Genomic DNA, 13,204 nt, shown 5'->3' with positions numbered 1-13,204 from the left:
ATTTGCTCCCCCTCATTAATCATCTTGACAGTTTGAAAAACACATTTCCCCTTTAATGACTGTATTTGGATAATCAGGTCTGTTCCCCTCCCTGCCAGTTTCTCTCTCGCACTTTTTCTCGCTCGGTTTTTCCTCTCACCGAAATGGCATTGAGAACAGCTGGGTTAGCTTACCGCCAAGACAGAGAGGGCAAGGAGACCGAGTGGTTACCATCACCGCTGCTGAAAGGGAGGGAAGGGGGCGTTGAGTCAGTAAAAATAATCACATTGCTCTGGAAAACTTTTGCTCGTACTTAAGAAACCCCTGCCGCTTCTCATAACATAAACTTGGCTGTGCTGTGGATGGATGTGCATTTGCTACCTCACACACACACACACACACAGTGAAAGGCCATAAAATACAGCGGAAGCGAAATCTGGTGACTAGAGGTTTTAGAGCTGTGTGGTATGTACAGGGTTGTCACATTATGAAGAAAAATGGCAAGGTGTTGACAAGAGTACTTTTATCTCTGTATATTTCATTAAACAAGACTTGACAGATTTCTATACCTTCATGTGCCCTTCGGCTATGTGTGTGTGTGGACACATACTTAACCTTTAATAATAGTGCTATACAGTGGCAATCTTTTAAAAGGCTAGGTGGGAAAAAGGTCTCTCTTAGCTGTGTTTAACAGCGCCGGTTCTTTCCATACCAGCTCGCCCAGAGTCTGTCAGACAGCAGCCTTAATACATGGAGTTTAATGGATTGGTTGACCTTTAAGTTTAACACATCGTTGTGTCACGGTTACACCTAACATTTCCCATTAGAAGTTTATAAATGATGTCATACTGTCAACTTAAACCTGACAGCGGCTTTTAAACATTATGACAAACATTATACTGCCCTGTGACTGAGGGCAGTAGGTAAAATAAACTATTACAAACCTCTACATGTCCTCACGCTAGTGTTTTGAAATGACAATATCTTCTAAAAGCATATTAATGTAGCTAGTTGTTTGAATTATATGCTGATGGTTTATATATGCTGACAAATCATGGTATCCAATGAATCAAAATAATTACATAATAGAAACTGACAGCATTCCCCAGCAGATGTCACCACTCCATTCTGCAGAACGTATTACATAGAAATTATATGATGATTTTGAAAAAGATTGAAGTTGTACTGAGCCCCGGTCGCATATTATGGCTATGTAAGGAACTCTGAATTGTGCTTGCCCTCTGACATATCACAGAGGAAATATTAGGTATTGGAGATTGAGGGGGATGTAGAACAGGAAAAGGTCCTGTCACTCCGGGCATGACTCAGGATCAATCTTAACCCCACTGTTCCGGTGCCAAGGCACGATTTTTCACGAGCGCAACGTTCGTGACATCGGTGCCGCGCTCCCCCAGCGCGTTCGCAAATGGAATCCAGCTGTAGCGGTGGAATGCACGTTATTAGCGGTTAGCCATAATTGCGACACTCGTTTGCCTGCGTTGTAAGGCTGTCGTCACACATACACATAGTTTTGGTAGACAAATGGGATGACTACGGAGGTGTGCACCGCACGACTTGTGTTGTTGTTGCTGGCTCACGCAGCGCTATTTTGTGATGTGGTTTGCGTGATTAAGAGTTAACAATACTGCCTGTGGAACGTCCTCAATGGAGTTTTAGTCATGAAGCCGCGGTTGGGTGATTGATATTCTTTATGAGTTGGAGAAAGGATAGATGTGTGTGAGAAATAGAGAGGTCTGTTCTGTATCACAGTGGCAAACAATCATGAGAGTACTTCATGCTGTAATTAACTAAGTGTAATGTATATGGGAGTTTGAGAAGTGAGAGAGAGATAGAGTAACATAATCAAAGAGACAACAAGAAAGTAAGAAGAAAGTAAGAGAGTGTAGGTGCAGAGAGACAAGATATAAACAGAGAAAGACAGCATAAGAAAAAAGAAAGGGGGTATGTCTCTCTCTCTCTCCATTCTTTTTCAGGCTAAGGCTGTCAGCCTCATGAGTTGCTGTGGACTTGGCGGCTAATTGAGGAGCAGCTCCACACCCTGTCGTCATTAATCACTAGGGCTGCCGGGCTGCCTGCCCGGGACACTGCTGTGATAGGCTGTAGCTCTCACACACACATACACACGCACTCTTTCTCTCCTCGGTAGTTGACTGGACATGGGGGAAGGGGGGGGATCTCACCCCCCCACCTCTATTCTAAAACCAGTGGGACAGCGGAGAAAGGGAGAAAGAGATCAATCAAACAGGTGTAGCCCTGCTGAGAAGACACTGGTCAGGGACTAAATTAACTCCACACCCCCACCCTCACATCCATCCAGCTCCCCTCCCTCCACAAGCAGGCGACAGAAACAGAGTGACTGCATATTGACTCAGCTGGAGCCCGGGAGAGAAGGGAGAGAAGGATAAATGGCAGGGAGAGATTGATGAGGAGAAAGATGGAAAGAAGGATAGAGCCGGAATGTGATGAACGAGTGTGAACGGGGTGATGGCAGGATTAATCCCTCTCCATCGGATAAATGTAAAAAGTCCTCCCTGCCGTTTAACCATGCGCCTTTTAACGAATATTTATCTCTCTCCTCATTCTTTATGAGAAGGTCGTGTTTATATGCTTTAAGCAAGACTTAATAGCCTGTAACTGTATTTTTTATTGATACAAAATGGGTGATTTGGCATAAACAAACATTTATCACAAATTCAGTGATTTATCTGTTTTGCAGTTACATCGTTATTCCAGTAGGGGCAACATAAACCAAGTTATGAGCTCCTGGGCTGTACACAAATAGTCCTTAAGTATATTAACTAACTTCCTCTCTGAGTCTCACAAGAGCTAACAGGAAGTTATTCAAGACTTTTTATTCTTAAATAGGCTCTTGGCACTGGACCTTACTTTAATATATGATCCTCTCTTTATGTCAACAAAATGCAATGCTGTATAAAAACAATTTAAAGTCACTCCCAAGCATCCTACGGTAGTTTGGCTATTGGTAACTGTCTAATAATTTTTGCCCAGACCCAATATTAATGTTTATTCTCATTTGCACTCCCCCTTTAGTCACGAACTCCTGGTTTCCCATAAGAGGCAAACCGTATGCCGTGTCCTTGCAAGAGAGCTTAAGTTAACAGAGGTGGTAGAGTGATCTATTCATTTAATGGCCCTGTCAAGTGACACCTGTGCTGCGTCCTCTCCTGTCTGAAGTGCTAATGAACTGAGAATCTGTGTGTACGTGTGTGTGGGTTTGGCACTTCTCATTGCTTGAAAACATCTCCACTCATACCTACTAGAAAAATGGTTTTCAGAGACTTGCTAAACTGACCACTTCAAAACGTTCTTTTGGACATTAAGACTAACAGTCACATAATCACATAAACAATCTTGAATCTTGACCCTCTTTGTAACGCAACATTGAGCATGACTTTCTGAACCGAAGCGCACAGCACGCTCGGGGTCAAACAATAGGGTCCGCACTCCCGGGGGTCATGTCAGGCATTTGATAAATATTTCTCTATTAACAGCCTCCCATTGTCATCTTTTGCCCTTTGTGTAGCAAGGCAATCCATCAGAGCGTGTTGGGAGTGAGAGCACGGCTCCCATGGGTTATTACCAGGCTATCATTGAGCTGTATTTAAGACCCAATACTCCCTTGTGCTGAGGCAGCTCTTTACACAATGCTGCAGAGGCACAAACAAGCAGCGGTGACTAACACTGCACTTTCACATTAGGAGCAAAACAGTAAATAGTGAGAGGCTTTATTTTGTGTGTTAATAGCTAATAGAGAACAAAAGTGTCAGTAGGGCAGAAACAAGCTGAAGTTAAAGATTAGTTACTCAAGAGAAGGTGCAACATATATAGGAAGCACAAAAAAGGTCTTATATGAGTATATAAAGTGTATATTTTAAAAGTATATAAATTAGTTTTTAATGTGTTTGAAGTAAATATCAGAGCATTTTTTGTCTAACAGCTAGAGATGCACTGATATTAAATTTGATAGCGATTATTCAGACTGATATCTGCCGATACCGATAGTTTGGTGATTATATTAACGTGCATAAACTAAATTCTGAAGATTAATATTTTCTTAATGTTATTCATTGACACAATGACAATTAACATTGAACATTAAACTAGTGTTTCTTTACATTTCTATACTCAGAACTCAAATTCATTGCATTTCCTGTTCTCTTTTGATTGACAGGATATATCGGCCATGACTATCAGCTGTTTTTTAACTATTGGCCGATAGTGAGAAAAATTGCTTTAATCGACCAATACAGAAAACTATACTATACTATTGACTTTAATTCCCCCCCTGATCAAAATCATATGGGAAAGATAGCCTAGAGGGTTACAGTTAACATTGAAATACATAAAAAAAGAGAAACGAGGGACAAAAACTCGTCTATAAATGTAATCAAGTATCATTTATTACACAAAATAAGACTTTGTTAAATGGATAGCACTGCCATCACAACATATTACTTTTATCTGAATTCTTTTCCTCTCTCCACATCCAATCCCCAACTTGCAGATTCAGCTACAATAGAAAATATATCACATCTTTTCATTTTATTCTTTGAACTGTACAAGTACAAAATAAACGCCAAATCATAAAGGAACAAATTTGCTGTTGACCAAGTCATGCTCGTCCGTTCTCCAATAGAGAACAAGTTGCACAGATGTATCGCACAAAAGAAAGCGACATTAAAAGAACGATTTTATGTCTGAGAGACAATATGTCATAGTCCATCTTTGCAAACGTTGTAATATTTCAAAATGTATGATGGGAGCCAAATTCATAGTGAGAAAATACTGCTCCCCTGTGAAAATGATAATTATTCATTTTGGCGGTAAATATCCCTTAAAAACAAAAAGTCAAGCGCTCGAGTGAAAAATAAATACACACTTTTGGTAAATCGGAAAAAATTGATCATTGAGTTCCTGCATTCTCATGAATCTGCCTTTTCTCATTAGCATCCACATAAAGGTCTTAAAGGTTCCCTAGTATCCTAATGGAAAATGGAGTGACCATTTATTAAAGTGTCATCCAAAGCAGATGAGATTTCATTCCTCATAGCAATCCTGTGTTTTTGCTTGTTTTTAGGGGAATCCGGGATGTCTGTGTGCTTTCCAGCTCCCCTTGGGCTCATGCCAATATCTTTACACTGTCCATAGTCTTTTAATCACTGGTAACCAAGAGCAGAAGCAGAGCCCAGTCTTTGACTATATAGAGCATAGGGAGAATAGTATGGCGCTGTGGCCTGAAGAGAGTGCATAGGCATGGATGGAGCTCCTGGCAAATGGGCCTTTCCATAGGGGTGGTAACGTGCCAAACCTAGCCCTGGTGACCCACGCAGGGAGAGGGAACTGGGAAGAGCTCCTGGGCTGTTAGGAGGAGGCAGGTGAAGGTGGCAGGAAGCAGCAGATGAGACAGATGAAGGATAACCAGAGAGCAGCTTCCCATCCACACCTGGCAGGGCTGTGTGTGTACGCAAATGGGCCAAAAGTTCCTCTGAGGTGGCAAAGCGTTTGTCACAAGGGCCACCCACTGAGACCCAGTTACAGGCATGAAGGTGAGTTTCATTGGGCAGCATGAAACCGTAAGTATAGAGAGGATGGGAAAGAGAGGAGGTGGCGCTAGAGGACAGAGAACTGGGGTGTAGGGAGTGAAGGTGATGGGCAGGATACATTAGAGGGAAGCCAGACTTGAGGGCAGATGATGGATCGTGAACACAGGAAGAGCAATTGCTGCCCCCAAGATGGGGTGCATTGGGGTATGTGAGGCAATACGGGTCCCTGCACAAACCCTGCATAAACGAGGGAGGTGAAGCCCCTGTAAGAGGGCTGGAACTGGGGTGCTTCCCTGGCACACCCATCCCGCCACCAACTAAACTAGATTTAGAAGGGTCCAACCCAGGCACAAACTGAGAAGGATAGCCTGCATAGGCCCCTACGATGGAGCCATGGTAGCCCATGGTGGAGGACGGGAGGGGAAAAACAGAGTGGCCCGGTTTGAAGGGAGACACGGGGGCAATATGGCCCGTGCCCAGGCTAGGCTGAGGGGGTTGGGTGTCAGCCTTATTGTCAGGTTGAGGACTGCTAGAGGAACTGGCACTGCTGGAGTTCGCACTAGCCCGTGCCTGACTGGAGTTGGCTATCTGTGCAATGTCCAGGCTTGATTTATTGTGGTCTGGATCTTTTTTCGCATTGCGATCGCCTGCACCACCATCATTCCCTGGGTCTGAACCCGCAGCTTTGGAGTCCACGTGGGTTGTTTGTAGATGTGTCGTTTTCTGTGAGAGGGGAGACTGAGTCTGGCGATGCGTGTGTGACTGTCCTAACGCCTGCTGAGAAGGAGAGCTGGCCCGTGGAGAGGAGACACGCGCAGGTAAAGAGGAGCATGTCACAGCTGCAGATCCGCTATTTGGCACTCTGAACCCCGTCTTATCAGCCGAGCTGTTGCCATCCTTCCGGCATTCTGATCCAGTTTTAGAATAAGGCTTAAAGCTGGACTTGTCATCTAGGTTCTGATGCTCCACAGGCTTCAGGCTGGAGCTGGTGGAACGACTTTCCTTGTCTCCATGGCTGCTGGAGGAGAGGGATCCCAGTTTAGAAGGAGGTGGATCCGGTTTACCGATCTGAGAGCAGGTCTGGGCCAGCAATGCCAGGGGACTCTTTTTAGCATCCAGCTGCGGAGATAAAGAAAGAAAATGTTAATTTATAAAAATCAATACTAAATAAAAACAAAAATGTTGGTATTATGGATACTGACAGATATAATACTTAATTTTAAAACCTGTTCTTATAAAAAAATTATTTTTTAGAGAGGGGGTGAACAATGTAGCAATTCTTCTGTTTAGATTTATATTAAACTTAAAGAATCAGATAATACATTTAAATTAGTGTGAGGAGGAAGGGGAGTTTAAAAAAACGCGCAACACGAGACTAATTATTACTTTTTATTAAGTTAACAAAAACTGGTATATAAACTATTGTATTAACAATACGAGATATAAGTATAAACTCAATGAAAACGCACGTCATTATCAATGAGGAAATGTGAACGTACCAATGAGGAAAAGCTTTAAAATGTTGGCAGCTACCGCACGGCCTCTGCGCTCCGTCTATCCATATACAAATATCTTTACGCGAATTCAAATTTTAACTAATGCAACTAATGCCTTTTGGTTACAAAATAACAATGTTACAAATTTACACCGAGACACGCAGATTTAATAAAAAATTCGTTAAAAAAAACAAAGACTGAAAAATAGCATTATTACTTTCCGAGTATATTTCATAAGTTTTTCCTTATAGAAAAAAGTAATAAAGGTGACTTCATTAAAAATTATTTATTTTTACCTCGATGCTCACTGGTGCGGAGCTCAGCGGCTGGAGATACTCTGGGTGAAGTATGTGACTCGTGTGAGCGGTCAACATTTTGAGAATCCGTATAGGCAGTCTCTTTTCCTGACGCGCGGGATCACCGTAGTGCAGCGAGGCGATCGAGTCGGTCCGGGATTTTAAACAGGTGGGTGAACTACGGTTGTCAACGTGAGGATACTGGTTCCGTGAAGTGACTGCAAATCCAAAAGGCAATTCGCTCATCTGGTTCGGGGCGGATCAGAAACCTGTCGGGGCGGGCGTCATTCAGTTCTCATTTAGAGATATCCAATGTCTTCAATAAAGAACCAAACGACATTTTATCCTTTTCTGCTGACAATACATCAGCTCCGCTTGTAGTCCAAAAACAGAGAGCTGTTATAGTCTCTATAAAGAACTTGCGCTTCGTCTCCACATCGTTCCGTCACCGGATCAAAATGTTGCCTTAAACCCAAACGATCGCGAGTCCTTTACGCACAAACGAAAACAACGTGAAGAAGTGATCTTGCTCACTTACCACGCACACTGATTTAGTTACTGATACACACAGTGACAAATAATAGCAAGCATTCCCTTGGTCCGTGCGCGCTCCGATCTGTGCACTACACCCTCCGCGCGCATATACACTCCTCTCGTACTGAAGATCTGAGGGCAACTTCAAAGCGCTCAGGCGCCGACCAATCGGCTGGATCTGCATTAGTAATAAGTGGGTAGGCACAACAGGGGCGGAGACTATCCTCCTCTTTCCTTTAAACTTGCTTCGGTCCTGCTGGCCAAGTCCTTGATCGTTGTGTAAAACGTGCTAACACATTGCAGATTATTTATATTGGTGACATTGATCCACGCGTTGATAAATAGTAATAATAATAATAACAGGTTGACTCATTCTGACACAGAATAGCCTACAATTATATTTGTGGTTCAAAATGACACACTGATTTAAATGTCTGCACAAGCAAATCTAAATGTATGTCATGCTTTACAAAAATATGACTTAAATGTAAAACCAATGTTGATAGCTTTACTTTAAAGGCTTAACTGTAATATTAGATTGAAACGCTTAGGATGTGTATAGCAATTTATTTATAGGTCAAACAAGTCAAATGATACTGAGTAATACATTCATAGATTATAACAGCCCATGCCTATGTGCCTCCAGTCCTGGAATGTTAATAACTTTATTACATTATCCAATGTTACTTTGCCATTGAAGTAATTTAGCTAACTTAATTATGCAATGAATTGGCTTAATCATTGAAAAATGAAGCCTGACAGAGCCTATTACAGGGAGACTGTGCTAATTTTTGTCGGAGTAACTTTGAAATCCGGTATATTTAATGGCTTTGGTTGTTCGTAAGTGTTAATACCCAGCATTATTAAACCACATACATAGGAGCTGCTTGTATACACTATTTTTCTGAACTGATTTCAGTTACATTTTTCTTCTTCATTTTGTGCATTTAATCATATCTATGCAGAAGATTGGATTTGTATTGTGCACATATGGTCACACAGCATGTTTTACTATAAATATTAAACAAATTTACTCTTCCAAAAAGCTAAAACCTATCACAGCGAATTGTCATCAAACATCATAATGATTATAATTTATATGCTGTTATAGTATATTTTCAGCTTTTGCATAACTTTGCGTATCTTATACATTACTGTAGCACTGATATATCGATAATGCAATGCAGTTAGGCTAAACCGTATTTCATATTGACAGAATAGAAAGGCCACTTCTGTGCACAGTGTAAATATCATGGCTCAAAATTTATGGACGCGAGAGAATATTTATGTTGCTCTGAATGGTAATACCTGTCAGGTGAGTCAGAGAGATGAAAAAGCCCTGATATCTGGAGCTGTTCCGGGGGTAAAAACAAAGAGCACCTGGGAAGCGTCTTGAAAGGTGATGTTGCCTGCCTTAGTGTAATAAAAATGACAAAAAGACAGAATGCATGAACTGTTGACCTGAGGAGAGGAGGAGCCACAGGCAAACATGTGTTTGGAGGGCTTTGTCTCACGTATCTGGGTGGCAGAGGTGAATATTCATTTAATAATGGTGTGTAGGGAGGAATGAAGGCCCGAGGACACTCCATTGCAGAGACAGAAAGAGTTTTAAGTCTGTCAGCAACCTGTCATTTTAGATCCAACGTACAGCGCACCCTCCCACACGTTGACAAGTACCTACAGACACGCACAAACACACACACAAAATGATCAAGCTTGACTGAAGTGGCAAAGTATTAAACCACACTCAATCATACATAACAGTTATTTCTATCTTGATACTCTTAAGTTGTTAAATTACTTAAACCGTCATTCTGTTTCACATAATAGGAATTTTGTGATCCATCTTGTCATGTACTGTTAGTTTGGGTTTTGAAGATTTATAAATGAAATTATAAATGTCGAGTCTACGTACAAGCTTATCTGCCATTGTTAACAAGGATCTCTTTACCTACAGCGTCTAAAGCCGTTTAGTGTTTGTGTGTGTGTGTGTGTGTGTGTGTGTGTGTGTGTGTGCTTGCACATATGTTTGGAGACAGATAGCAGCGCCAGTTGTATGAAGTCACCTCTCCTTCAGTCAACAGTCCCGCTGTTTGCTTTGTCATTATTAGTGTCATCCATCACTTATCACCTGCACAGGAGTCTCTAATGCCCGTGCAGATCTATAAAATTACTGGAACATGCAAATTCAGATGTTCTCAGGGTTAAGTGAGCTGATATGATCGCTGCCTTTGAACGTGTCAGTTGTCTTTGCTTTACACAAACAGATACTCCAGGTTATGACAGGTGTGGTCCAACCTGTCAACAAGCTTATTAATGCGGGTAGACACTCGCCGATTCCCCCCACTTCTGCTTTAACATCTCACTAAAAGTTCACTAAAAAGTGCTTGAGATGTCTGAAATGTTTCCGTTTTTGTAGAAATGATATAGTTAGACAGAAACTCAAAATGCTGTGGTTTTAGGACAGTAAAACTTTTCTTCAAAACAAATTTTATAACCTCAAATCTTAAAATTCCAATGCATGGCTCGGAATTAAGATGGATTGCCTTACAAAAACATTTTCAGGATAAGTGAGTTTGGCAGGGGGCAAAGGTGTGGGTGGAATGGAGGGAGTTTAAAGGCACCCTAGAGGAGGAGGAAGGGAAAATGAAAAAGAGAAAGAGAGTGAGAGAAAGAACTGAGGGCGGGCTGGAACAACGGGGAACAGCTCCTTTCAAGTCTGGCCTTGAAGTGGGCTGCTAACAGCTGTTTTGACGTATAAATGACGGATGGTCATTTCCTGTTGTGGATTTTAAGGGGCAGGCCTCCCCTTTAAGAGGCCAATCTGACCAATCCCCGTTAAGCCTGAAGGCGTTTGCCTATGCATGACTGTATCAAAGCACGAGGCTTTACCATATCTTTGACTAAACAAAGAGCTAAAAGCAAGGGCTAGACATCCTGCGTGACCGTAGCCCCCTCGTATCTCTGAAAGCTTTCTGTGAGAGGTCACTCATCATAATAGATTACCGAGTGCAACAAACCTACTGGAATGTTATAGTTAAAGAGTGAATATGAAAACGGATATGGGAAAGAAGTTTTAATTTTTTTGCATAAAGGAAGCTTGCTAATACACCTAATATACTCATTACATGATTCTTTCAAGTACTTTGGCTCTCTGAATTGTGGTATTCGGCACAGTCAGGCACTTCATGAATACTTCACTGCATATTTGACCATTGTCCCTGGCAACCGAGCCTGGCCTGCAGTTTTCCATTTACACTTTATATTTTTATACCATTCTTACTTGACTGACACTTTATAGTTTCGCTCCGGAATAGTTTGTCACTCTTTGGGACAGACTGAGAGACGGCAAAGCAAAATAAACAAAAAGGATGCAAATCACTTGCATTTAATTACCTGTGACTGATTTATGAGGTGAGTGGTATGAAAAGGGAGCCCAGAGGCAGGGAGTCTGCTGCTCATGCCTGGTCTGTTCTCCAGAAATAATAATCTCGTGAAAAAGAGGGACAGGACAGCTTTATGGAGTGTAGCTGACATGTGAGACCAACCCTGGAGAACTGTAAAACGTAGCCCTCTTTTTCTTTTTGTGGTTTCACAAACCCCACAATCCTTCGGAGTGATTGTAAGATTGGGGATCAAATCATTTAAAAGCACAAAAGAGGGATTGTTCCACTATAAAACATGGTTGAATATTTAGGAGTGGTGTGGCTTTGCTTCAGCGGTACAATGGTGAGGTAAACAAAATGTCCAGTGTTGAAATCTATTACTGTGTAGGCCTGCGACATAACATAGGGTGAATAAAAACTTCACAGTATTAAACTAGGTGATTACACTGTGTCACTAGCAGTGTTGGGCAAGTTACTGAAAATTAGTAATTAGTTACAGTTACTAGTTACTTCTTTTAAAAGTAACTGAATTACTCTACCAGTTACTGTATATCAAAAGTAATTAGTTACTTAGAAAAGTAACTTTTAAGTTACTTTTATGTCTGCTTTTTAAATGTAAATATGAACAGTACTGAACAGTCAAACAGTAAAATGATATGGATGGGCTATTTTACACGTAAGACTCTAATATATCACATACTGTAGGAGCCTATTTTGCTTTAGATTCAACCTTTGAATATTTTTGTTAGAAATTATCTTAATATGTAAACTTAGTTTATTTATGTATATCATTTAGACCATTTAGACAAATATTCTGCATGTTTACAAAAATATATAATGTGTTAAAATTGTGTAGTGTCTCTTTAAAAATTTGGAGACAATTGTGTCAACATGTGATATTTTCTAAAATAAATTATAATTTTTCTGATTTCATATTTATTTTAATAAGTTAGAAACGTGTGCAGCAGGTGAGGCAAATTATGGGTCCTCCGAAGGTTAGACCGTCTCATTTCAGTTCTCTTCGCGAACTTGAAAGGCCGAGTGCTCACCTTTTATCGCATGCTTAGTAGGGTGCAACCCTTGAATTGGAACACAGCTTGTGAAGCTTGCCGCAGGGACTGCGCTCTTTGGTCATATATTGTTTGTTTTGTGTTGGATTTAAATGATACACAGGATTAAAGGAAGATATTTAATCAGAAAACGGAGTAGGCTACGTGGATTGTTTTGTCCTTAAATCCTGTGTACTTTGTAACGCGTTATTCCCATCACTGGTCACTAGTTATATTATACTTTTTTCTTCCTGCTGTTTGTTGTGAGAACAAACCTGCACTCACCTAAGAAGCCTTGTTTGTGTTTTTGCGTGTGAAAGAAATGATAGGAAGGGGTTTATCGGTTTAATCTCTGTTGAGGAAAAAACTGAAAAATGAGTTGTGCATAAAGATTTATTTAGTTCTGCTTAAATAGCACACACAACATACACACGGGGTATGAAATGACAGAAAAATCTCTTCTCAGAATCCTCTGAGAAGCTTCTCAGGTTGATTTAATGACTCATCTCTGTGTTTTGCTATAATCAGATTTGAACATCTTGAGACTCTCTGATCCAAAGATTTGAGTGATGGTGTGATGACAGGATAAATATTTGTATGAAACCACATGTGCATGTGACGGAATGGAATATAATACAAGATGGATGAACTAAACCTGAGTAAGAGTTGCATGAAAGTCTGTTAAATCACAGCGAAGCCTCATATCAACGTCTTTTATGATATCTGTGACTCTGAATGCTGTCTCGGGCTTAATGGCTCATCTCTCTTGTCGACATTTTCATCAAGAACTCGGCAGACCTACTCGTCTTCCTGTCTCCCTGATTATCTCTGAGCCAATATGTACGTGCCCTACAGTTAATGACAGATCTTTATTTAGCA

At 41.0% G+C, this 13,204-nt stretch overlaps 1 protein-coding gene across 1 annotated transcript; it reads right to left on the bottom strand.

Moving 5' to 3' along the window:
• Nucleotides 1-4,392: 4,392 nt before the first annotated feature.
• znf703 (zinc finger protein 703) lies at nt 4,393-8,054 on the bottom strand. The gene is made up of 2 exons (XM_055199035.2): nt 7,357-8,054; nt 4,393-6,683 (listed from the first exon to the last, which is right to left on the bottom strand). Exons 1-2 carry the CDS (start codon nt 7,600-7,602, stop codon nt 5,178-5,180), a joined length of 1,752 nt encoding a protein of 583 aa, XP_055055010.1. The 5' UTR covers nt 7,603-8,054; the 3' UTR covers nt 4,393-5,177.
• Nucleotides 8,055-13,204: the final 5,150 nt, after the last annotated feature.

Source organism: Misgurnus anguillicaudatus, chromosome 22, assembly GCF_027580225.2.
Source record: "Misgurnus anguillicaudatus chromosome 22, ASM2758022v2, whole genome shotgun sequence".
In the NCBI taxonomy this organism is placed as follows: Eukaryota; Metazoa; Chordata; class Actinopteri; order Cypriniformes; family Cobitidae; genus Misgurnus; species Misgurnus anguillicaudatus.
This window is presented reverse-complemented; position numbering and strand designations above follow the sequence as displayed.

Bases quoted from the DNA above. Each gene is read 5' to 3' on its own strand.
- znf703 (XM_055199035.2), bottom strand. From the start codon at position 7,602: ATGAGCGAATTGCCTTTTGGATTTGCAGTCACTTCACGGAACCAGTAT. The intron at 6,684-7,356 runs GTAAAAATAAAT...TTATCTCCGCAG, and splicing joins CCGCACCAGTGAGCATCGAG to CTGGATGCTAAAAAGAGTCC.